Here is a 26537-nt window from a genome sequence, read left to right as displayed (position 1 = left end):
CAGGTTGTTTTCACAATAAATAATCAATAATGTTTCAACCGGACGGTAAACTTTTCAATACAAGAGAGAAAGAAAAGGTCTCGCTCCAGTGGCGCGTGCATTAACAAATTCAAATTAATTTGTTATCCACTGATGCGATGTCATCATTCTCGCTCATTTTTCAGAATAAAAGCCTGAAACTATGTCTAAAGACTATTCATACCCTGTGGAAGCCATAGGGAAATCTGGTTGATATCCCTTTAAATGGAGGATAGGCTTGCAATGGAACAGAGTAGTTTCAGAAAACCAACACTTCCTGGTTGGATTTTCCTCAGGTTTTCACCTGCAATATCAGTTCTGTTATACTCACAGACAATATTTTGACAGTTTTGGAAACCGTAGAGTGTTTTCTATCCTAATCTGCCAATTATATGCATATTCTAGCTTCTGGGCCTGAGAAATAAGCAGTTTACTTTGGGAACGTTTTTTTATCCAAACATCAAAATACTGCCCCCTTGCTTCAAGAGGTTAATAAAACAAAGTATACAGCAGATATCTGTGTATTTTCACATTCTTCACATTTTGTGTGTGTGTGTGTGTGTGTGTGTGTGTAAACAATGTGTCTGTGCCAATATTGTGTTGCTTCACAGTCCCCGCAGTTCTATACGTTTTTTTTTATCCGTTTTTTTAATCTAATTTTACTGCTGGCATGAGTTACTTGATGTGGAATAGAGTTCCATGTAGTCAAAGCTCTATGTAGTACATTGCGCCTCCCATAGTCTGTTCTGGACTTCGAGATTCTTGTGGCATGTCTTGTGGGATATGCATGGGTGTCCGAGCTGTGTGCATTGGTTTAGACAGACAGCTTGGTGCATTCAACATGTCAATATCTCTCATAAATAAAAGTAGCGATGAAGTCAATCTCTCCTCCACTTTCAGCCAGGAGAGAGTGACATGCATGCGTATTATAAATATTAGCTCTCTGTGTACATCCAAGGGCCAGCCATGCTGCCCTGTTCTGAGCCAAATACAATTTTCTTAAGTCCACTTTTTTTGTGGCACCTGACCACATGACTGAACAGTAGTAAAGGTGTGACAAAACTAGGGCCTGTAGGACCTGCCTAGTTGATAGTGTTGTTAACCTGTCTAGGACTGGGGAACCCCGTTCCAGTAGCGGAACCCCTCGCCAACAGCCAATGAAATTGCAAGGCGCCAAATACAAATCAACATACAAGTATTAGGCACCATTTTAAAGATACAATTCTCGTTAATCCAGCCACAGTGTGTAACGAGATTCGTCTTCCTCTGACGAGGAGTATGAAGGATCGGACCAATATGCAGTGTGGTACGTGTCCATGTTGATAATTTATTAACACTGAACACAAAAAAAACAAAATAACAAGGAGAACGAACGAAAACGAAACAGTTCTGTCTGGTGAAGACACAGAGACAGGCAACAATCAACCACAACTAAAATGGGGAAAACAGGCTACCTAAGTATGTGTCACGTTCTGACCTTTTCTTCTTTTGTTATGTCTTTGTTTTAGTATGGTCAGGGCGTGAGTTGGGTGGGTTTTCTATGTTCCTTTTTCTATGATTTGGTATTTCTGTGTTTGGCCTGGTATGGTTCTCAATCAGAGGCAGCTGTCAATTGTTGTCCCTGATTGAGAACCATACTTAGGCAACCTGTTTTCTCCCTTGAGTTGTGGGTGATTATACACACTAAACAGAAAGTGTTGCACCTGACGGAGCTGTTTCAGTTGTGCTTTTTGCTTCTTTGTTAGATGTTGTTCAGTTGAATTAAATAACATGAACAAGTACCATGCTGCGCTTTGGTCCTCACCTTCTTTCACCGACGACCGTTACAGTATGATTCTCAATCAGAGACAACGATTGACACCTGCCTCTGATTGAGAACCATACCAGTGCAAACACATAAATACTACATAGAAAAAAGAACATAGACTACCCACCCCAACTCACGCCCTGACCAAACTAACACAAAGACATAATAAAAGAACTAAGGTCAGAACGTGACACAGTGTCTGATTTCAAAAATGCTTTACAGCAAAAGCTCCACAGACGATTATGTTAGGTCACCACCAACTCACAGAAAACCCCAGCCATTTTTCCAGCCAAAGAGAGGAGTCATAAAAAGCACAAATGGAGATAAAATGAATCACTAACCTTTGATGATCTTCATCAGATGACACTCATAGGACTTCATGTTACACAATACATGTATGTTTTTTGTTTGGTAAAGTTCATATTTATATCCAAAAATCGTATTTTACATTGACGTGTTATGTTCAGTAGTTCCAAAACATGCAGTGATATTGCAGAGAGCCACATGATTCACAGAAATACTCATCATAGATGTCGATGAAAATAAACATTTTAGACATGGAAATATAGATATACTTCATAATGCAACCACTCTGTCAGATTTCCAAAAAACTTTACAGATAAAGCATAATCTGAAAACGGCGCTCAGAGCCCAAACTAGCCAGAGAAATATCCGCCATGTTGGGTAGTCAACATTATTCATAAACAGCATTATAAATATTCACTTACCTTTGATGATCTTCATCAGAATGTACTCCCAGGAATCGCAGTTCCACAATAAATGCTTGTTTTGTTCGATAATGTCCATTTATGTCAACTTATGTCCAATAGCTTCTTTTGTGAGGGCATTTGGTAAACAAATCCAATTGTGCGATCTGGTCCATTCGGACGAAACTTTCAAAAAGTTATATTACAGTTCGAAGAAACTTGTCAAACTACGTATAGAATCAATCTTTAGGATGTTTTTATCATAAAAGTTCAATAATGTTCCAACTGGAGAATTCCATTCTCTGTTGAAAAGCAATGGAACGACAGCTACCTCTCAAGTGAAAGTGCGTGACTGAGAACGAGGCTGTAGGCAGACCACTGACTCAAAGAGCTCCCATCCAATCCCACATCACATGAGAAGCCTGAAACAATATTCTAAAGACGGTTGACATCTAGTGGAAGCCTTAGGAAGTGCAACATAACCAATATCCCACTGTGTATTCAATAGGGGTGGGTTCAAAAACTACAAACCTCAGATTTCCCACTTCCTGTTTGGATTTTTTCTCAGGTTTTTGCCTGCCATATGAGTTCTGTTATACTCACAGACGTCATTCAAACAGTTTTAGAAACTCCAGTGTGATTTCTATCCAATACTAATAATAATATGCATATATTAGCATCTGTGACTGAGTAGGAGGCAGTTCACTCTGGGCACGCTATTCATCCAAAAGTGAAAATGCTTCCCCCTATCCCAAAGAAGTTATTAAGACAGCAGAGCATGGCTTTATTATAGACAGAACCCCCCCATCTTAGCTACTACTGCATCAATATGTTTTGACTGTGACAGTTTACAATCTAGGGTTACTCCAAGCTGTTTAGTCATCTCAACTTGCTAAATTTCCACATTATTCATTACAAGTTTTAGTTGAGGTTTAGGGTTTAGTGAGTGTTTAGTTCCAAATACAATGCTTTCAGTTTTAGACATTTTTAGGGCTAACTTATTCCTTGCCACCCACTCTGAAACTCACTACATATCTTTGTTGAGTGTTGCAGTCATTTCAGTCGCTGTAGTTGCTGACGTGCATAGTGTTGAGTCATCTGCATACATAGACACTCTGGCTTTACTCAAAGTTAGTGGCATGTCGTTAGTAAAAAATTAAAAAACAAGGGGCCTAAACAGCTAACCTGGGGAATTCCTGATTCTAACTGATTATATTTGAGAGGCTTCCATAAAATAACACCCTCTGTGTTCTGTTAGACAAGTAAGTCTTTATCCTCATTATAGCAGGGGGTGTAAAGCCATAACACAGCAGGCTGTGATTGATAAAGACAAAAGCTGCACTGAAGTCTAAGAAGGCAGCCCCCCCAATCATTTTATCATAAATTTCTCTCAGCCAATCATCCGTCATTTGTGTTAGTTCTGGGATTGTTGAGTGTCCTTCCCTATAAGCATGCTGAAATTCGGTTGTCAATTTGTTTACTGTGAAATAGAGTTGTATCTTGTCAAACACATTTTTTTCCAGAAGTTTACTAAGGGTTGGAAACAGGTTGATTTGTCGGCTATTTAAGCCAGTAAAGGGGGCTTTACTATTATTGGGTAGCGAAAGGACTTTAGCTTCCCTCCAGGCCTGAGGGCACAAGCTCTCTTGTAGGCTTAAATTTAAGATGTGGCAAATACATAGGAGTGGCATCCTTATTTTCCATCCAGATTTTCAGACACTGGTGGCTTGTCATTGTTGATAGATAACAATATTTTTTCACCTCTTCCTCACTGACTTTATGGAATTCAAAAGTACAATTCTTGTCTTTTATAATTTGGTCAGATATACTTGGATGTGTAGTGTTAGTGTTTGTTGCTGGCATGTCATCCCTAAGTTTGCTTGTCTTGCCAATGAAAAAGTCACTAAAGTAGTTTGCAATAACAGTGGGCTTTGTGAGGAACGAGCTATCTGATTCAATGAATGAAGGAGCTGAGTTGTTTTTTTCCCCCCAGAATTTCATTTAAGATGCCCCAAAGCTTTTTACTATCATTCTTTATTTAATTTATCTTTGTTTCGTAGTGTAGTTTATTTTTATTTAGTTCAGTCACATTTCTTAATTTGCAGTATGTTTGCTAATCAGATGGGCTGCTAGACTTAATTCCAATACCTTTTGCCTTATCCCTCTCAAACAGACACTTAAAATTCCTCATCAATCCAAGGGGATTTAACAGTTTTTGCAGTAATTTTCTTAATGGGTGTGTGCTTATTAGTAACTGGAATATGAGTTTCTCAAATGCGCCGAGTGCAGCGTCTGGTTGCTCCTCATTACACACCACGGACCTGCAAATCATCAACATATGAATCACTACAAAACTTATTGTATGACCTCTTATAAACTATATTAGGCCCAGACTTTGGAACTTTGGTTTTCCTAGATATGGCTATTATATTGTGATCACTACATCCTATGGATTTGTATACTGCTTTAAAACCTGTTGAGGATAGGGGGCAGTATTTTCACTTTGGATGAGTTGCGTGCCCATAGTGAACTGCATCAAACTCTGTCCTAAATTGCTAATATATGCATATTATTATTACTATTGGATAGAAAACACTCTGAAGTTTCTAAAACTGTTTGAATTATGTCTGTGAGTATAACAGAACTCATAGGGCAGGCAATCTTCCAAACAAGTTTTGAAATTCTGAAAGTTGGGGCAACTTTGACATCATCGCCCCCTCCCTTGCCAACAAGTTATGGATCTGGAAACACTTCCCACACCTTTCACTAGATGTCCTCATTCAGTAGAAAGTGTAATGGAGCATTTGCTGTGAACTTTGACCTAATGGGAGGGAAAATAGTCGGTGTCACAAGAGAATGCCATTTTGTTGTGGCACATTTCTCTGTGAGTGCTACGGCTGTTCCAATCAGCCCCAGATGAAAATCCCGTTTGAACGTTATTGGATATAATGATTATATATGATTATAACATCCTGAAGATTGATTCTGTAGTTAGTTTGACCAGTTTTTTCGACCTGGAATACATCTTTTGGAAGTTTTCATGCAAGTTATCCTGGACCAGAAATCAGTTTTTGGGCACGTGAGTTGAAAGTGATAGCAAATGCTGCTAGTTGGACACTAGTATTGGACATTATGGAACAAAACGATTTATTGTGGAACTAGGACTCCTTGCACTACATTCTGATGAAAGATCATCAAAGGTAAGGGAATATTTATGTTGTAATTTTGTTTTTCTTTTGACTCCAACATGGCAGAGAAATATTCCCGAAAGAGCTACAAGCAATACCAAAATAAAAATGCTCCAATAAATATTTAAAATGGGCAAGGGGGCCAAGAGTCTCAAGTTTAAGTTTAGACTGCAAGCTATTCCATAGGCAAGGAGCGTAACAGGAAAAGGCAGCCATACCCAACTGTGGAAATCACATGGGCCTCAAGTGTAATCCATGGTTGAGACCTGGTTTTAGGAATTAAAATTCCAATATTGATGAGTGACGATAAATAAGAAGGTGTTTTATTCAAAAGTGCATTATAGACAAACACGAGAGCATGTTGTTCTCGTCTCACGGACAGCGAAGTCCAAACCAAATTTTGATATAAAACACAGTGGTGAGTTCTGTAGCTAGCACCCGTAATAAACCTAAGTGCGCAATGATAAGTAGCATCCAGCGATTTAAGTGTTGATGCCGTAGCATGCATGTGAATAATATCCCCATAATCTATAACAGACATAAAAGTAGCTTGCACAATTTGTCTTTTTGTAGAGGACAAACATGTCCCGTTTCTATAGTGGAAGCCTAGCATGATTTTTTGCCGTTTACAAAGTTCGTCAATATCCATTTTGTTAAGACAGTTTATCATCCTACCATATCCCTAATTATTTATATGCAGAGACCTGATTGTTTTGAGAACCATCTAAGCTCATAAGTGCAAGTGTATTTTCAACCAACCTTTTGAACTTATTAAAAATCATAAAATGTGTTTTCTTTGCATAATATCTTAAAATCTGTCTCCAACAGTGATAATGCTTGGTCAGCCGTTGAAGCGATAGAGTACATGACAGTGTCATCAGCATAAAAATGAATTTGACACTTTCTTATCTCATCACCGATATTGTTTATGTAGAGAGTGAACAGTAATGGACCAAGTATAGAACCTTGTGGGACCCCTTTAAACAACTCCAATGGCTTTGGCAGGGAAGTCAAGGAGTTTCCTCGTTTAAGTGAGTTAACAGTTTTCCAGAATTTAGAGGGATCACCAGCAGACTCTGTCGTAGCATCAAGAAAATACCTCAATTTTGCCTTATTTATTCATCTGGTCCATTTATTTCTAAATTGCCTAAAAAGCAGCCAATCAGCTGTTTCACCAGTTTTCCTCGCCAAGGCCCATGCTTTGTTATTTTGCAGAAAAGGATTTTCAAATCACAGGAGAACCAAGGATCTGTTAGATTTTTTACCCTACATCGCTTTAACGGGGCATGTTTATCAGCCATAAAGGTAAACATTTCTGAAAAGAAAGAGAACACTAAAACTTGGTCCATTATGCAGTGTACAGATAAAAGCTCTGAATAATAAAGGTAATGGATAAAGGCTTGCTCTGAGAAGTGTTTAAGTCTTTACCGAAGACTCATCTCTTCGGTGGGTCATATGATTGAGTGTAGTCTGGCACAGGAGTGTGAAGGTGAATGGAAAGGCACTGGATCAACGAACACTCCTTGCTGTCTCTGCCTGGCCGGTTCCCCTCTCTCCACTTGGATTCTCTGCCTCAAACCCTATTACAGGGGCTGAGTCACTGGTTTACTGGTGCTCTTCCATGCCGTCCCTAGGAGGGGTGCGTCACTTGAATGGGTTGAGTCATTGACGTGATCTTCCTGTCCGGGTTGGCGCCCTCCTTGGGTTTGTCCCCCCCGTGCGCTATACTCGGCCTTGTCTCAGGAAGTTAAGTTGGTGATTGACGATATCCCTCTAGTGGTGTGGGGGCTGTGCTTTGGCAAAGTGGGTGGCGTTATATCCTACCTGTTTGGCCCTGTCCGGGGCTATTGTCTGACGGGGCCACAGTATCCCCCGACCCCCCCTGTCTCAGCCTCCAGTATTTATGCTGCAGTAGTTTATGTGTCGGGGGGCTAGGGTCAGTCTGTTATATCTGGAGTATTTCTCCTGTTCTATCCGGTATCCTGTGTGAATTTAAGTATTGGTGGGAAAGAAAGCCATGTACAGAATATGTGTAAAGGTGTCCCATGCCTCTTCCCTGGAAGGGGTAAAATCAACGAGGTGGGCGGATGTGCTTGGTCCAGGTGCCTCTCCAAAAGGCTGTTGGCGGTCTTTATATAAACTGCCTATTGATAAGAGGACAGCTGACCTCCAATGGAGGATAATACATGGAGTTATAGCCACCAACATGCATCTGGTACACCTGGACCCTACTGTTGGACCCTACTGTGTCCATTCTGTGCCGAGTCTGAATCTCTGACACCTGTTTTTACTGTGTCCCAGGTTGGTTGGGATGATTGAACTGATCACTGATTGGTTCTCAATGTTGGGAGAGGTTTTCTCTTCCCAACTGTATATATTTGGGCCAAAGTACAGGTTCAGTCAAAAGGGTGTAGTTGTGTTGCTTAATTTTGTGTGAGTATTTATTGTGTGGTGGGCCCCCAGACCCAACAAAGATTTTTTTAAACTCAAAACTGTCTCTATCTCTCGCTGTCTCACTTTCTCTCTCGCTGTCTCTCTCGCTGTCTCTCTCGCTGTCTCTCTCTCTCTCTCTCTCTCTTTCTCTGTCTCTCTCTCTCTCTCTCTCTCTCGCTGTCTCTCTCTCTCTCTCTCGCTGTCTCTCTCTCTCTCTCGCTGTCTCTCGCTGTCTCTCTCTCTCGCTGTCTCTCTGTCTCTCTCTCTCTCTCGCTGTCTCTCGCTGTCTCTCTCTCTCGCTGTCTCTCTGTCTCTCTCTCTCTCTCTCTCTCTCTCTCTCTCTCTCTCTCTCTCTCTCTCTCTCTCTCTCTAAATTATCTTACCTTTGGTCATGTAGTGCACTGTAGTGTACTTTACAGTAATCTAGAGTAATCAAAGTACTTTACAGTTGTCACGCCCTGACCTTAGTATTCTTTGTTTTCTTTATTTTGTTTAGGTCAGGGTGTGACATGGGTGATTATATGTTTTTGTCCTGTCTAGGGCTTTTGTATGTAGGGTTAGGGTTAGGGTTAGTCTATGGATGTTGCATGTTTGCACTCAGTGTTGATAGTGGTCATGTTCGTTTTGTTATTTTGTTTCTTTAGTGTACTTCGTTTGGTCCTCCGATCCTTACTACTCCTCCTCATCAGAGGAGGAGGAAGAAGAGCGTTACAGAATCACCCACCACCAAAGGGCCAAGCAGCGTGGTAACGGGCAACAGCAGCGATCTCAGGACTCCTGGTCATGGGAGGAGATTCTGGACGGCAAGGGACCTGGGCACAGGCTGGAGAATATCGCCGCCCCAAGGCAGAGCTGGAGGCAGCAAAAGCCGAGAGGCGGTGGTATGAGGAAGGCAGCGTGGTTGGAAGCCCAAGAGGCAGCCCCAAAAATGTCTTGGGAGGGGGTACACGGGGAGTGTGGCTAAGTCAGGTAGGTGACCTGAGACAACTCCCCGTGCTTACCGTGGAGAGAGAGGGACCGGGCAGGCACCGTGTTATGCCGTGAGGCGCACGGTGTCCCCGGTGCACATGCATAGCCCGGTGCGGTACATAGAAGCGCCTCGTATCGGCTGGGCTAGAGTGGGCATTGAGCCAGGTGCCATGAAGCCGGCTCAGCGCATCTGGTCTCCAGTGCGTCTCCTCGGGCCGGGGTACATGGCACCAGCCCTACGCATGCTGTCCCTGGTTCGCCAGCACAGCCCAGTGCGGGCTATTCCACCTCGCCACACTGGTCTGACTACGGGGAGCATTCAGCCAGGTAGGGTTGGGCAGGCTCGGTGCTCAGTGCTCGAGACCTCCAGTGCGCCTTCACGGTTCGGTCTTTCCGGAGCCACCTCCACGCACCAGCCCTCCAGTGGCAGCCCCCCGTACCAGGCTGTCTCTCCGTCTCCTCCCTACAGGTGCTCCCGCCTGTCCAGTTCTGCCAGAGTCGCCCGTCTGTCCTGAGCTGCCAGTCGCCCGTCTGTCCTGAGCTGCCAGAGTCGCCCGTCTGTCCTGAGCTGCCAGAGTCGCCCGTCTGTCCTGAGCTGCCAGAGTCGCCCGTCTGTCCTGAGCTGCCAGAGTCGCCCGTCTGTCCTGAGCTGCCAGAGCCGCCCGCCAGTCAGGAGCTGCCAGAGCCGCCCGCCAGTCCGGATCTGCCAGTGCCGCCCGTCAGTCCAGAGGCGCCACTCACTCTAGACTCGACCATTAGTCCAATGCGTCCTCTAGTCCGGGGTCGGTGGTGAGGGTTCCACGTCCCTCACCAGAACCGTCACCGCGGAGATATGCCCACCCAGACCCTCCCATATAGGCTTAGGTGTAAGGCTGGGAGTCCACACCTTTTTTTTGGGGGGGGGGGGGGGGTATTGTCACACCCTGACCTTATTATTCTTTGTTTTCTTTATTATTTTGGTTAGGTCAGGGTGTGACATGGGTGATTATATGTTTTTCACCTGTCTAGGGCTTTTGTATGTTTACAGGGTTGTTTTCAGTCTAGGGGTTTTGTATGTCAATGGTTGCCTAGATTGGTTCTCAATTAGAGGCAGCTGTTTATTGTTGTCTCTGATTGGGAACCATATTTAGGCAGCCATATTCCTTGAGTATTTCGTGTGGTGATTATCTATGTCTATGGATGTTGCATGTTTGCACTCAGTGTTGATAGCGGTCACGTTCGTTTTGTTATTTTGTTTGTTTAGTGTACTTTGTGTTATTTCGCCTTACATTAAAAGAATGTATTCACATCACGCTGCATCACACACTTACTCAAAGCCAGTGACATGTCTTTAGTTAACATTGAAATAAGCAAAGGGCCTAAATAGCTACCCTGGGGAATTCCTGCTTCTACCTGGATTATGTTTGAGAGGCTTCCATTAAAGAACACCCTCTGTGTTCTGTTAGGCAATAATCTCTTTATCCTCAACATAGCAGGGGGTGTAAAGCATAACACTTGTTAACCAGTTAACCAACAGTACCCTTGCCTAGACCCTCAAAATACTTTACAGTTAGCTAGACCCCCAACATTATTTACAGTACCCTTGCCTAGACCCTCAAAATACTTTATAGTAACTTAGACCCCAAAGTACTTCACAGCAGCCTGGCCAAACCCTCAAAGTAACTTACAGTAACCTGGCCTAGATTCTCAAAGAGTTAGCAGCAGGTAATTTGCACCAGATTCAGAGGGGGCAGGGCATGTACCTGTATGACTTCCTGTCTGCGGTTGTTGAACCAGACGATCTGGTTGACCGGAGGATAGTTAGCTTGCAGGATACAGGTGAGCTGGACATCACTGCCCTCAAACACAGACACCACACTACGCTGGGTCAACAAGACTGGAGCCTCTATACACACACACACACATACACAGAGGGAGAGAGGGGGAGAGTCAATCACTGCATTTTAATATACAGACACCATGTAAACCCAGTACATGTCTTTTAGACTGTTAGTTCAACCCAGTAGATGTCTATTAGACTATTAGTTAAACCCAGTATATGTATATTAAACTGTTAGTTAAACCCAATACATGTCAATTAAACTGTTTGTTAAACCCAGTACACATCTATTAGACTATTACTTAAACCCAGTACCTGTCTATTATACTATTAGATAAACCCAGTACATGTATATTAGACTGTTAGTTAAACCTAGTACATGTTTACTAGACTGTTGGTTAAACCCAGTAGATGTCTATTAGACTGTTATGGATGGCAGCATTCGCGAAAAACTGAAAGTGCCAGCCACCACATTTAACCATGGAATGAGGTCAGGCTATATGGCTGAATATAAACAGTGTAGTTATTCCATCCGCAAGGCAATCAAACAAGCAAAATGCCGGTACAGGGACAAGGTGGAGTCGCAGTTTAACGGCTCAGACACGAGACATATGTGGCAGGGTTTACAGGAAATCACAGACTACAAAAACAAAGCCAGCCACGCCACGGATACCGACGTCAAGCTTCCAGACAAACTAAAAACCTTCTTTGCCCACTTTGAGGATAATACAGTGCCACCGTCGCGGCTTGATAACAAAGTCTGCGTCCCCCCCTCCTTCTCCGTGGCTGATGTGAGTAAAACATTTAAACATGTTAACCCTCGCAAGGCTGCTGGCGCAGACGGCATCCCGAGCCGTGTCCTCAGAGCATGCGCAGACCAGCTGGCTGGTGTGTTTATGGACATATTTAATCACTTCCTATCCTAGTCTGTTGTCCCCAGATGCTTCATGATGGCTACTATTCTTCCTGCACCCAAGAAGGCAAAGAACTGAACTGAACTAAATGACTACCACCCCGTAGCACTCACTTCTGTCATCATGAAGTTCTTTGAGAGTCAAGGATCATATCACCGCCACCTTACCGGCCACCCTAGAGCCACTTCAGTTTGCATACAGCCCCAACAGGTCCACAGATGACGCAATCACCATCACACTGCACACTGCCCTATGCCATTTGGACAAAAATAATACCTATGTAAGAATGTTGTTCATTGACTACAGCTCAGCATTCAACACCATAGTACCCTCCAAGCTCATCATCAAGCTGCAGGCCCTGGGTCTCAACCCCTCCCTGTGCAACTGGATCCTAGACTTTCTGACGGGCCACCCCCAGGTGGTGAAGGTAGGAAACAACATCTCCACTTCGCTAACCCTCAACACTGGGGCCCCATAAGGGTGTGTGCTCAGCCCTCTCCTGCACTCCCTGTTCACCTACAACTGCTTGGCCATGCATGCCTCCAACTCAATCATCAAGTTTGCAGATGACACAACAATAGTGGGCTTGATTACCAACAACGACGAGACAGCCTACAGGGAGGAGGTGAGGGCACTTGGAGTGTGGTGTCAGGAAAAAAACCTCTCACTCAACATCAACAAAACAAAGGAGATAATCGTGGACTTCAGGAAACAGCAGAGGGAGCACCCCCTATCCACATCGAAGGGTCAGCAGTGGAGAAGGTGGAAAGTTTTAAGTTCTTTAGCGTACACATCACGGACAAACTGTAATGATCCACCTAAACAGACAGTGTGGTGAAGAAGGCACAACAGCGCCTCTTCAACCTCAGGAGGCTGAAGAAATTTGGCTTGTTACCCAAAACCCTGACAAATTTTAAAGATGCACAATCGAGAGCATCCTGTCGGGCTGTATCACAGCCTGGTACAGCAACCTACTGCTCCGCCCTCAACCACAAGGCTCTCCAGAGGGTGGTGCGGTCTGCACAACGCATCACAGTCATCAGACTGTTAAACAACCACCACTAACTCAGAGAGGCTGCTGCCCGACATTGAGAACCAATCACTGAACACTTTAATAAATGGATCACTAGTCACTTTAAACAATTCCACTCTAAATAATGCCGCTTCAATAATGTCTACAAATCTTACATAACTCATATCACATGCATATACTGCATTGAGACTCAATCACTGGACACTTTAATACATGGATCACTAATCACTTTAAACAATGCCACTTTAAACAATGTCACTTTAAAACCTCTTAAGTCTACCCCCTCCTTTTTCGAACATTCTGTTAAAAATCGCGCAACTTTTCAGCGTCCTGCTACTCATGCCAGGAATATAGTATATGCATATGATTAGTATGTGTGGATAGAAAACACTGAAGTTTCTAAAACTGGTTAAATCACGGCTGTGACTATAACAGATCGTGTGTTTCATCGAAAAACGCAAGAAAAACTGCTCTCTGAAAGCTACAAATAATTTCCATAAGTCACTTTCATGGGTTGTTAAAATGGCACAAAATTAATTATGGATCTGCATGCAATTCCTACAGATTCCACACGATGTCGCCATTGTCGTCATTTTCAAGGGACTTTTTTCTTGGTAAATCCAACTAACTGGATTCCATTTCTTCCGGTCTCCACCAGGATGTTTTGAATGTGCACATTGGCAGCCATTGATTTGAAAACGAGGAGCTATTGAATATACATCGCCCTGTAATCATTTTGATAGATTATAAACGTTTACTAATACCTAAAGTTGGATTACAAAAGTATTTCAAAGTGTTTTGTGAAAGTTTATCGTCGACTTTTTTAATTTAAAAAAATGACGCAGCGTTTAAAAACAATGTTTTTTTCTGAATGACACAGCTTCCATAGAAAGCTATTTTGGGTATATATGGACCGATTTAAACGAAAAAAAGACCCAATAGTGATGTTTATGGGGCATATAGGAGTGCCAAGAAAGAAGCTCGTCAAAGGTAATGAATGTTTTATATTTTATTTCTGCGTTTTGTGTAGCGCCGGCTAAGCTATATCTTTGTTTACATCGCATTCAGGCATTTTGGGGTGTTGCATGCTATCAGATAATAGCTTCTCATGCTTTCGCCGAAAAGCATTTTAAAAATCTGACTTGTTGGCTAGGTTCACAACGAGTGTAGCTTTAATTCAATACCCTGCATGTGAATTTTGATGACCGTTTGAGTTTTAACGAGTACATTTAGCATTTAGCGTAGCGCATTTGCATTTCCAGGTGTCTACTTGAGACATCTGCGTCTCAAGTAGGAGCAAGAAGTTTTAATAATGTTTACATATCTTACATTACTCATATCACATATACTGTACTTTTTACCATCTACTGCACCTTGCCTATGCCGCTCTGCCATCGCTCATCCATGTATTTATATGTAAATATTCTCCTTCACCCCTTTAGATTTGTGGGTATTAGGTAGTTGTTGGGAAATGTTAGATTAGTTGTTCGATATTACTGCACTGTTGGAACTAGAAGCACAAGAATTTTGCTATACTTGCATTAACATCTGCTAATCATGTGTATGTGACCAATACAATTTGATTTGATTTTGATATAGCTTAAACCTCTTACTTCTACCCCCTCCTTTTTCGAACATTCTGTTAAAAATCGCGCAACTTTTCAGCGTCCTGCTACTCATGCCAGGAATATAGTATATGCATATGATTAGTATGTTTGGATAGAAAACACTGAAGTTTCTAAAACTGGTTAAATCACGGCTGTGACTATAACAGATCGTGTGTTTCATCGAAAAACGCAAGAAAAACTGCTCTCTGAAAGCTAAAAATAATTTCCATAAGTCACTTCCATGGGTTGTTAAAAGGGGACAAAATTTTATATCGACCTGCATGCAATTCATACAAATTCCACACGATGTCGCCATTGTCGTCATTTTCAATTGAATTTTTTGTTGGAAAATCCAACTATCTGGATTCCGTTTCTTCCAGTCTCCACCAGGATGCTGTGAATGAGGACATTGGCAGCCATTGATTGGCAGACGAGGAGCTATTGAATATACATCGCCCTGTAATCATTTTGATAGATTATAAACATTTACTAATACCTAAAGTTGGATTACAAAAGGATTTCGAAGTGTTTTGTGAAAGTTTATCGTCGACTTTTTTAATTTTAAAAAATGACGCAGCGTTTAAAAACGATGTTTTTTTCTGAATGACACAGCTTCCATAGAAAGCTATTTTGGGTATATATGGACCGATTTAAACGAAAAAAAGACCCAATAGTGATGTTTATGGGGCATATAGGAGTGCCAAGAAAGAAGCTTGTCAAAGGTAATGAATGTTTTATATTTTATTTCTGCGTTTTGTGCTGCGTCGGATAAGCAGAGTCTTTGTTTACGTCGCATTCAGGCATTTTGAGGTGGTGCATGCTATCAGATAATAGCTTCTCATGCTTTCGCCGAAAAGCATTTTAAAAATCTGACTTGTTGGCTAGGTTCACAACGAGTGTAGCTTTAATTCAATACCCTGTTTGTGAATTTTGATCGTTTGAGTTTTAACGAGTACATTTAGCATTTAGCGTAGCGCATTTGCATTTCCAGGTGCCTACTTGAGACATACGCGTCTCAAGTAGAATCAAGAAGTTAACGAGTTGGAATTAACGAGCTGTAACCACGTGGAAAGAGTCCAAAATAGGTTGAAAATAGATGGACCTTATTGGTTTGTGTGTATGTGCTTACCCAGTCTAAGGCTGCAGGTCCTAGTGTGTGTGTCCAGGGGGTGTTTGGCGTAGCAGGTGTAGGCCTGTCCGTTCTGGGTGGAGTTAGAACGAAGTACCAGGATGTTAGAGGTCTCCACTCCTTGGCCCCTGCCTTCTCCTTTAGGCCCCTCCCACCAAACTATGGACCTGGGAGACCCACCTACAATAACAATATTTTCATTGCTGTTATGATTGTGGTTGTGGATGTTGTTGTGGTGTTAGTGCTTGTTTTTGTGATGGTCATGGTTACCTTCCCAGGAGCAGGACAGCAGCAGGTATTGGTTCTTACCGGTGGCATAAGCAGAACACACTGGCTCACTATAAGGAGACCCTGAGAGAGAGAGAGAGAGAGAGAGAGATGTAGTGGATGTTGGGGCAGCATTGTGTTTGTGTGATGTACATGCCTGTGCCATATCTATGTGTTTGTGTGAGACTTACAGGCCCGTGCAGTGCATTGTGTGGAGGTGTTGAGAGCAGGGTGCATCCCCAGGCAGGTGAACAGAGAGTTGTTGGAGGTCTGGGATCCAGACTGCAGTACGGAGACATTGTTGGCTGGCCACGCCACTCCCTGGTGCAATAACAACCAGAAAAACAAGAATTGTCTTTGCTAGGAGCCTTTCTGCATGTGTGCATGTGTATATGTGTGTGCGTGTGTATACGTGTGTGCTTGTGTGTGTACCTGTGCCAGGGCAAGAAGGTTTGTGGTCCAGCGTAGTGAAGGGGAGGGCAGGCCCCCCGGCCATGAACAGGTCAGGTTGAGGGAGGAGTAGTTCATTGCTGGCAGAACAGAGCAGGAGGGGGAACCATCTGGAGGGTCTGGGGGACAGGGGGACAATATACAGCGCAACACTGTGTTGACTGTGTTGTTATTGTCTATGTGTTTGTGTGTGAGTTAGTTTGTGTTTGTGTGTGTGAGGCGAGACCATATGGAGAGGAGAGAGAGAGAAGCAGCAGAAAGTATCACTAAAATGTTTTCAGAAAACTTCCTTTTGTTCAAGACAAATCTGTGGCCCATAGAGAAACAAATTCTCTGGCACTATTGCACAATAGCCTGGCCTAGACAGTCAGTCAAATTATCTGGCACTATTGCAACCCAGCAGGCTAAAAACCTAGGTGTGATTTTAGACTCACACATCTGTAATGTGACAAAATCAGCTTTTTACCATTTAAGAACTTTTTACCCTTTAAGAACTATACTATATATTGTAACTTTAATAGTAAAGCTGTGGGGCGTGCTAAAGTATTTTTGTAGTAGTGAAAGAAGTTTAAAAAGTTGTACTTTAATTATATTATTTGAACAGTGATATAATGTACAATTCCCATCTATAGTCAATAGTGGTCAGTAGTAGTGGACAGTAGTCGTGTGGTTCAGTAGTTGTGGTCAGTAGTTGTGTGGTTGTGGTCAAAGGTTTTGTGGATATGGTCAGTACTAAGATGTGTGGTCAGACCTTACGTGGTTGTGGTTAGTAGTTATGTGGTTATGGTCACAAGATGTGGTCACATCAACCAGCTCTCCACCTTTGCTGTCAGATGTTTCTCTGTGGTTGTGGTCAAAAGTTGTGTGGTTGTGGTCAGTAGTTGTTATCAGCAGTTGAGTGGTCCATAGTTGTGTTATCAGTAGTTGTGTGGTTGTGGTCAGAAGTTGTGTGGTTGTTGTCAGTAGCTGTGTGGTTGTTGTCAATAGATCTGTTCAGCAGTTCTGTGGTTGTGGTCAGCAGACATTGTGTGGTTTTGGTCAGTAGTTGTGGTCAGTAGATGAGTGCTCAGTAGTTATGTTGTTATGTTCTGTCAGAAGTTGTGTGGCTGTGGTCAGTAGTTGTGTGGATGTGGTCACTAGCTGTTATATGCAGTTGTGTGGTTGTAGTCAGAAGTTATGTGGTTGTGATCAGTAGTTCTTGGTTGTGGTCAGAAGTTGTGGTCAGCAGTTGAGTGGTTGTGATCAGTAGTTGTGGTCAGGAGTTGAGTACTCTGTATTTCTCCGGTCAGAAATTGTGTGGTTGTGGTCAGTTGTGTGGTCAGTTGTTGTGTGGTCAGAAGGTGCGTGGTTGTGGTCAGTTGTTGTGTGGTCATAAGGTGTTTGTTTGTGGTCAGTAGTTATTTGGTTGTGGTCAGAAGTTGTGGTCAGCAGTAGTGTGGTTGTTAGAAGTTGTGTGGTTGTTATCAGTAGTAGTGTGGTAGTGGTCACTAGATGTGGTCAGAAGTTGTGTGGTTGTGGTCAGAAGTTGTGTGGTTGTGGTCAGTAGTAGTGTGGTAGTGGTCACTAGTTGTGGTCACTAGTTGTGTGGTTGTGGTCACTAGATGTGGTCAGAAGTTTTGTGGTTGTGGTCAACAGTTGTGTGGTTGTGGTCAGTAGTTGTGTGGTTGTGGTCAACAGCTGTGTGGTTGTTGTCAGTAGTAGTGTGGTATTGGTCATTACATGTGGTCAGAAGTTGTGTGGTTTAGGTCAGAAGTTGTGTGGTTTAGGTCAGAAGTTGTGGTCAGTTGTTGTGCGGTTGTGGTCAGAATTTGTGTGGTTGTGGTCAGTAGTTGTGTGGTAGTGGTCAGTAGTTGTGTGGTTGTGGTCAGTTGGTGTGTGGTTGTGGTCAGAAGTTGTGTGGTTGTGGTCAGAAGTTGTGTGGTTGTGGTCAGTAGTTGTGTGGTAGTGGTCAGTAGTTGTGTGGTTGTGGTCAGTTGGTGTGTGGTTGTGGTCAGAATTTGTGTGGTTGTGGTCAGTTTTTGTGTGGTCAGAATGAGTGTGGTTGTGGTCAGTTGTTGTGTGGTCAGAAGGTGTGTGTTTGTGGTCATTAGTTATTTGGTTGTGGTCAGAAGTTGTGGTCAGCAGTAGTGTGGTTGTTGTCCGAAGTTGTGTGGTTGTTATCAGTAGTAGTGTGGTAATGGTTACTAGATGTGGTCAGAAGTTGTGTGGTTGTGGTCAGTAGTAGTGTGGTAGTGGTCACTAGATATGGTCAGTAGTTGTGTGGTTGCGGTCACTAGATATGGTCAGTAGTTGTGTGGTTGCGGTCAACAGTTGTGTGGTTGTGGTCAGTAGTTGTGTGGTTGTGGACAACATTTGTGTGGTTGTTGTCAGTAGTAGTGTGGTATTGGTCATTACATGTGGTCAGAAGTTGTGTGGTTTAGGTCAGAAAGTGTGTGGTTGTGGTCAGTAGTTGTGCGGTTGTGGTCAGAAGTTGTGCGGTTGGTCAGAAGTTGTGTGGTTGTGGTCAGTAGTTGTGTGGTTGTGGTCACTAGAAGTTGTTTGCAGTTGTGTGGTTGTGTTCAGAAGTGAATGGTTGTGGTCAATAGTTGTATGGTTGTGGTTAGACGTTGTGTGGTTGTGGCCAGTAATTGTGGCCAGCAGTTGAATGGTAAGTAGTTATGTTATGAGTAGTTGTGTGGTTGTGGTCAGAAGTTGTTTGGTTGTGGTCAGTAGTTGTGTGGTTGTGGTCAGAAGTTGTGTTGTGGTCAGTAGTTGTGGTCAGTAGTTGTGTTGTCAAAAGTTGCGTGGTTGTGGTCAGTAGTTGTGTGGCTTTGGTCAAAAGTTGTGTTGTTCTGGTCAGTAGTCGTGTACGTTAGTAACCAGTTTATAATAGCAATAAGCACCTCGGGTGTTTGTGGCATATGGCCAATATACCATAGCTAAAACCACAACCAAGGCACAACCCTTAGCAGTGGTATATTGGCCATATACCGCACCCCCTAGAGCATTATTGCTAGTTGTGTACATTGTGGTCAGAAGTTGCATGGTTATGGTCAGTAGTTGTGTGGTTATGGACACTAGCTGTTGTAACCAGTTGTGTGGTTGTGGTCACTAGATGTGGTAAGCAGTTGTGTGGTTGTGGTCAGAAGTTGTGTCATTGTTGACAGTAGCTGTGTAGTTGTGGTCACAAGATGTGGTAAGCAGTTGTTTGGTTGTGGTCAGTAGTTGTGTGGTTTTGGTCAGAAGTTGTGTGGTTATGGTGAGAAGTTGTGTGGTTCAGTTGTTGTGTGGTCAATATTTGTGTGGTTATAATCAGTAACTGTGGTCACTTCATCCTCATCATATTTTTTGCCTTCTATATCTGTGAGTATACACAGCAACGACTCCATTTGGACTGCTCAATGATGACACAATGATGAGAGCTGTTAGTAGACATCACCTTACCACTTGTTGTCACTCTAAGCTCCAAGAAACAGCTGCAACTTTTTAAATGTAGAAGGTATTCCTAATCCACTCTATCCACACAGAGGGATACAGCCCACCCTTCTCTTTAGAAACAGGCAAACTAACAAGTTAAGTTATTTAGAGTGTGTCTAGTAATCTAGTAAGCATTAGAAATCTTCCCTTCATCATTCCAGGTCCTCCAGACTTGGGAAGTATTCAACATCTTAGAGCTAGCTGTTTGGTCTGAAACAGATTGACAAATCATAGGAATTTGAAGAGCTATTATTAAGACATTCATTCAAGCATTGCTATTCAACAGTAGCATTGGCAACACTGCTCCCTTTTGGCTAAAGCAGTAAATTGGTTATTTGATATCAACTACGTACTGCACTCTGACCCACAAAATGTCTTTGCTAGAATCATGCTAGTTATTTTAGACAAAGTAAGGAAAGTGAACTTCAAAACAAGAGGTTTTATTAGAATTTGCAGCTTTTGTTAGTAAATAATTAATCTGCTAGTTTCTGACATAATTTACTGCAGCTAGAAAGAGATCAGTTGATGGGCTACTAAAACAGCTCTATCTACAGATTGGTAGAGGCTATTCCTAATTTGTTTTCAGATTTGACAAGCAGAGTAGGGGAGGATGTCATACCTTATATGTTTTTGTCTGACTTATTGGGGGAGAGGTCAAAATGGCAGTATGCAAAAACGTTACATAAAATGCTGTTGATGCGGTTACATAAAACCGCTGTAACTTTTTAGAGACCGCTCTGCACGTTTTAAAGTTTGACTGGCATTTCTAGCTTAGAAGGTGTAGGAGAACTAACGTGGTAAAGAATGAAACTACTACTAATAATAATAGGAAGAAGTATGTGGAAGATTAAAGCTGGGGCAATTGCTGCGCAAGCCCCACAATAATAATAATTCAGTGCATTCGGAAAGTATTCAGACCCCTTGACTTTTCCACATTTTGTTACATTACAGCCTTATTCTAAAATAGCTTAAATAGTTCCCCCCCCTCATAAATCTACACACAATACCACATAATAACAAAGCAAAAACAGGTTTTTGAAAATGTATTTAAAAAAAACCCTGAAATATCACATTTACATAAGAATTCAGACCGTTTACGCAGTACTTGTTGAAGCACCGTGTGGCAGCGATTACAGCCTTGAATCTTCTTGGGTATGATGCTACAAGCTTGGTACACCTGTATTTGGGGAGTTTCTCCCATTCTTCTCTGCAGATCCTCTCAAGATCTGTCAGATTGGATGGGGAGCGTCGCTGCACAGCTATTTTCAGGTCTCTCCAGTGGCTGGGCCACTCAGAGACTTCTGCGTTGTTTTGGCTGTGTGTTTAGGGTCATTATCCTGTTGGAAGGTGAACCTTCACCCCAGTCTGAGGTCCTGAGCACTTTGGAACAGGTTTTTACCAACGATCTCTCTGTACTTTGCTCCATTCATCTTTTCCTCGATCCTGACTAGTCCCCAGTCCCTGCCGCTGAAAAACATCCCCACAGCATGATGCTGCCACCACCATGCTTCACTGTAGGGATGGTGCCAGGTTTCCTCCAGACATGACGCTTGGCATTTAGGCTGAAGAGTTCAGTCTTGGTTTCATCAGACCAGATAATCTGGTCTGGTCTGAGTCCTTTAGGTTCCTTTTAGCAGACACCAAGCAGGCTGCCCTGTGAATTTTACAGAGGAGTGGCTTCCATCTGGCCACTTTACCATAAAGGCCTGATTGGTGGAGTGCTGCAGAGATGGTTGTCCTTCAGGAAGGTTCTCCCATATCCACAGAGGAACTCTGGAGCTCTGTCAGAGTGACCATCGGGTTCTTGATCACCTCCCTGACCAAGGCCATTCTCCCCTGATTTCTCAGTATGGCCGGGCAACCAGCTCTTGGAAGAGTCTTGGGGGTTCCAAACTTCTTCCATTTAAGAATTATGGAGGCCAATGTGTTTTTGGGGACCTTCAATGCTGCAGACATTTTTTGGTACCCTTCCCCAGATCTGTGCCTCGACACAATCCTGTCTCGGAGCTCTACGGACAATTTCTTTGACCCCATGGCTCGATTTTTGCTCTGACATGCAAAGTCAACAACTTTACATAGACAACTGTGTGCCTTTCCAAATCATGTCCAATCAACTGAATTTACCACAGGTGGACTCCAATGAAGTTGTAGAAACATCTCAAGGATGATCGATGGAAACAGAATGTGGCTGAGTTTATTTTTTTTGTCTCATAGCAAAGGGTCTGAATACTTATGTAAATAAGGTATTTCTGTTTGACATTTTTTATAAATTTGCAAACATTTCTAAAAACCTTGTTTTGCTTTGTAATTATAGGTTATTGTGGATAAATTGATGAGGAAAACAATTAATTTAATCAATTTTAGAGTAAGGTTGTAAAGTAAAAAATGTGGAAAAAGTCAAGGGGTCTGAATACTTTCCGAATGCACCGTAAGTATGTCGAAGATTGAAGCTGGACCTACAAATATTGCAAAAGTTTGTTTCTCTGCCGGTCCAACACTTAGAGACTAATACATGATTTTATCACTACCAGCCTTGACTACTGCAATGCTCTGTTCTCTGGTCTTCCCCCAAAAACATTAGCCAACTCCAATTAATTCAGAATACAGCAGCACGTGTGCTCGCAAAGACCAGAAGGAGACAATACACATAAAAAAAAGTCCCTGCAAAGGTTGCCTGTTCGTTTTAGAATTGATTTTGAAAGCACTACGTGGCCTTGCACCTGAATACCTGCCTGGCATGCTGTTAAGATATGTGACCCGTTTCAAGCAGCTAGGCGTATGTCGCATGTCACTACTTCACAGGAGAGGCACTTGAATGTTTAATTTTTTAGTTATATCAAAATGCTATTTTTGGTCAGAAATGCCTTTTGGAACATGTTCACTTTCATGTGTTTTAATAACAGTCTTGTGTGCCATCTCTAAATATGAAAACAATTGTTGAATTACGACCCTACTGTAGTTGGTTTAACCACGAAAAAAACAGAAACCGTCCCCCTAGCCATGATTGGTTGAGATAATGGACGGGCTGGACATGCTGAGAGATGAGCTCGGATTGGTCTGCCATGTAGCATGCCTCTGTCTATAACATAGACATCTCTGGATTACATCTTGAAACTAAGGGCAACCATCGCATCCGTGATAGAGAGGGAGAAGCGTTTTTCCATGTATATGGGTAAGTCTAGCTAACTACAGTTTCCGATATTATACGTTACTAATTTAGTCAGAAAGTCATTTTCATTGCAAGAGCGTACTGTAAACTAGCATGCAAAATTTGGCTTGCTGGCTCACTAGCTAATGGTATGTGTATAATCTATGTAGTAATATTATTTGTATCTCAAAAATCCATTTGCATTGCTAGTTATAGCCTAATGTTAGCTATCTAGCTAACATTGATCCTAGTTGGTTAGCTGCAGATTCATGCATGGTGCAAGGTAGAATGAGTAGGCATTATGGTTAATTGTTTAGCTAGATAGCTAACTATCTAAACAAAAGACTCCACTGTGCAAGTAACCATTTCTTTGTGTGGTTTACACCTTCTTTATCCTCTGCATGTGACAAATAAACTTTGATTTGATTTGATATAGTATGTGTTTACCAGAGACGGTAACGTGAAGAACAACATGACCTGCACCAAAGTCAGATTAGGATATAGGCCAAGGTAAAGTGTATTTTTACTTCTACCTTTTGCTACTACTTTCACCACTTTTAGTCTTGAAATCGGATTGTTTACTACACTATCGTTTTCACTTTAGTTTGCACAGGGCCTCACATGTGAATCCTTAAAAAAAGGGGTGGGGCTAAAGCTTAAGAGTGTGTATGATGCTGAATGGGTGTAGACGAAGAAGAGCTCTGCAGGTAGTGTACCAGATTTTCTCAAAAGTGAGGGTTACTAGTTTATCAACTTTTCAAAGCAGAATTACTTTTCCATGATTACTCAACTACATTGTATAATATAACATTTTAGAGCCCTGAGTCTCTACTTTTATCCAATGTAAAAAGCACAATTGCAAATTTTGCTACAAAGGACTGAATCCACGTGGTGGTTCACATACGTGCCCAGTTGGTCCCTCAAATCATCTGGCACTGGCCTTTTAGTTGTTCAAAGGTCAAAACTAAAACGTTTGGTGAGGCTGCCTTCAGCCACTAAGAAGGATCTTAAAAAACACCTTTTTAGCTGTGCTGTTACATACTGTATGGTGTTTTTAGACATACAATCTATTTGATTAACTCTCCCATTTCATAGGTGTATCTTATTTGTATATATTTGTATTAATCTCAGATAGACTGTTGGTATTTAATTATTGTTTTACTATTTTATTTGGTCTAATTTTGTTTTACAATTTTGTTTTGCCTAGTTTTTATCTTTTATTATTTTATGTGTTTAAGCACTTTGAAATGCATCACATTTAAATTCGAGAGATGGGGATCAGGGGTTAAAGGTCAAGGGTTAGAGTTCAGGGTTTAGAAGTCAGAGGTTACTCACAGAAGACGGTGAGGCTGATGGTCTTGCGAGTACGGGTGTTGAGGTATGTGTTCTGAGCCAGACAGGCATAGGTACCTGTGTTCATCCGCATAATCCAAGGGATAGTGAACTGGGATCCCGTGTACACCTGGCTGGATTAGAACCAATATATTAACAGCTGGCTGGGATTAGAACCAATATATAAAACCCCTGGGTGGATCAGAACCAATACATAACACAATTGACTGGATTAGAGCAAATATATAAAACACCTGGCTGGATAAGAACCAATTTATAAAACAATTGGCTAGATTAGAACCATTATATAAAACACCTGACTGGATTAGAACCAATATATAAAACACCTGGCTGGATTAGAACCAATATATAAAACACCTAGCTGGGATTGAAACCAATTTATAAAACACCTGGCTGGGATTAGAAGCAATTTATAGAACATATGGCTGGGATTAAAACCAATATATAAAACACATGGCTGGATTATAACCAACACAAAAAACACCTGTCTGGAATTCAAACCAATAAATAACTACAGAGGTTATTGCTGCCAAAGGAGGGTCAACATGTTATTAAATCCAGGGATTCATATACTTTTTCCAACCTGCAACTGTGAATGTTTACACGGTGTGTTCAATAAAGACATACAAAATATAATTGTTTGTGTGTTATTAGTTTAAGCAGACTGGGTTTGTCTATTTCTGTTATAAAGATCAGATAAAATGTTATGACCAATTTATGCGGAAATCCACGTGGTTCTAAAGGGTTGACAAACTTTTTCTTCCCACTGTATATGTAATGTGGGTGCTTTGGTGTTTGGACCGTAGGAAGAGTGGCAGCAGCTAATGGGGATCCCTAATAAATACAAATACATAAAACACCTGGCTGGATTAGAACAAATATATAAAGCACATGACTGGGATTAGAACCAATATGTGACCCGATTCAGGAAACGTCGCAAGTCACGACTTCACAGGAGAGCCGTTTGAACGTAAAAATATTTTTTTTTTAATAAAAATGCATTTTTTGGCATAAATGCCTTCTCGAACATGTGAACTTTCATGTGCCTCAATAACAAACTTGTATGCCATCTGTAAATACGAATAAAATGGTTACATTAGGAGCCTTGTTGGTTAAGCCACAGAAAAAGTCAGCAACCTTACTACTAGCCATGATTGGCTGAGATAATGAGTGGGCTGGACATGCCGAGAGATGAGTTCAGATTGGTCTGCCATATAGATAGATGGCTTCTGTCTATTTGAGCTGGTCAGTCTGTGTTGGTAATCCTGTCGAACACAGATTTAAATAAAAATGTATTGTGTATTGGAATTGAATAAGTGTTGCTCGCCACATTCTGGAGGATCAAGTTTTGAAATCAGTGGAGTTAAAGTATGATAGCTAAATAGATGGAGAAAACACCTATCTTCAAACTAAGGGCAACTGTGGCATGGCATTCCTGACAGGGAGACGCGTACCTCATACATAATGATGTATAGAGTTAAGATAGTCTCGCGTTAGCTTGCTACATTTTCAGATATTAAACATTTCTAATTTTGACAAAGTAGTTTCATTTTAATCAAAAGTGTACTGTTAGCTAGCTAGCTAACTTTAGCTGGCTGGCTCCCTAGCTGGCGTTATTATTTGTTTCTCAGAGCCTTTTGCTTTTATAGTTAGAGCCTAATGTTAGCTAGCTAACATTGAACCTGGTTGGTTAGCTCCCAGCATATTCATGCAGGGTAGTAAACGACATGATTTGGCACTGTGTTCATTGTTGTTGAACTAGCTAATATTAGCTGGCTTGCTCGTTAGCTAACTTTGTGTGACGTGTGTGTGATCTTGCACTTTGTTTACCAAGCTAGGTTCATTGTTTACCTAGCTAGCTAGCTGTATGTCTTAAGCTAAAGTGCTTTTAGCTAGCTAGCTATTGTTAGCTGGCTGGATCCCTAGCTGACGTTATTATTTGTATCCCAGAGCCATTTGCTTTTCTAGTTAGATCCGAAAGTTAGCTATCTAACATTGAACCTGGTTGGTTAGCTCCCATCACTGTGGAATTGTTGGCACTGTGTTCATTGTTGTTTAACTAGCTAACGTTAGCTGGCTGGCTCGTTCGCTAATGTTACGTGTGTACAACACCTGTTGAATATTGCAGTAAAAGTCTGCAAAAAAAGCATCATGAAATTGTTGCCAGCAAGGCTGGTTAGGCTGTTTTCATGTCATCGGCCAGAGCATCAAGCATACGATCTGAACGCTCCGAGAGCGA

At 42.0% G+C, this 26537-nt stretch overlaps 1 protein-coding gene across 1 annotated transcript in view; it reads right to left on the bottom strand.

The window, feature by feature from the left end:
- LOC139388250 (V-set and immunoglobulin domain-containing protein 10-like 2) overlaps positions 1-26537 on the bottom strand; it is a 168020-nt gene that overhangs the window by 49800 nt on the left and 91683 nt on the right. The window contains exons 9-12 of the mRNA XM_071134799.1: positions 16083-16196; positions 15895-15975; positions 15625-15804; positions 10865-11007 (exon numbers count right to left, since the gene is read on the bottom strand). Coding sequence (XP_070990900.1) covers positions 10865-11007; positions 15625-15804; positions 15895-15975; positions 16083-16196 — 518 coding nt within the window. The remainder of the gene's footprint in view (positions 1-10864; positions 11008-15624; positions 15805-15894; positions 15976-16082; positions 16197-26537) is intronic.

The sequence above is a fragment of the Oncorhynchus clarkii genome, chromosome 29 (assembly GCF_045791955.1).
Source record: "Oncorhynchus clarkii lewisi isolate Uvic-CL-2024 chromosome 29, UVic_Ocla_1.0, whole genome shotgun sequence".
NCBI classification, from domain to species: domain Eukaryota; kingdom Metazoa; phylum Chordata; class Actinopteri; order Salmoniformes; family Salmonidae; genus Oncorhynchus; species Oncorhynchus clarkii.
Note: the sequence above shows the minus strand (reverse complement) of the source record. Positions and strands in the feature narration are given on the sequence as shown.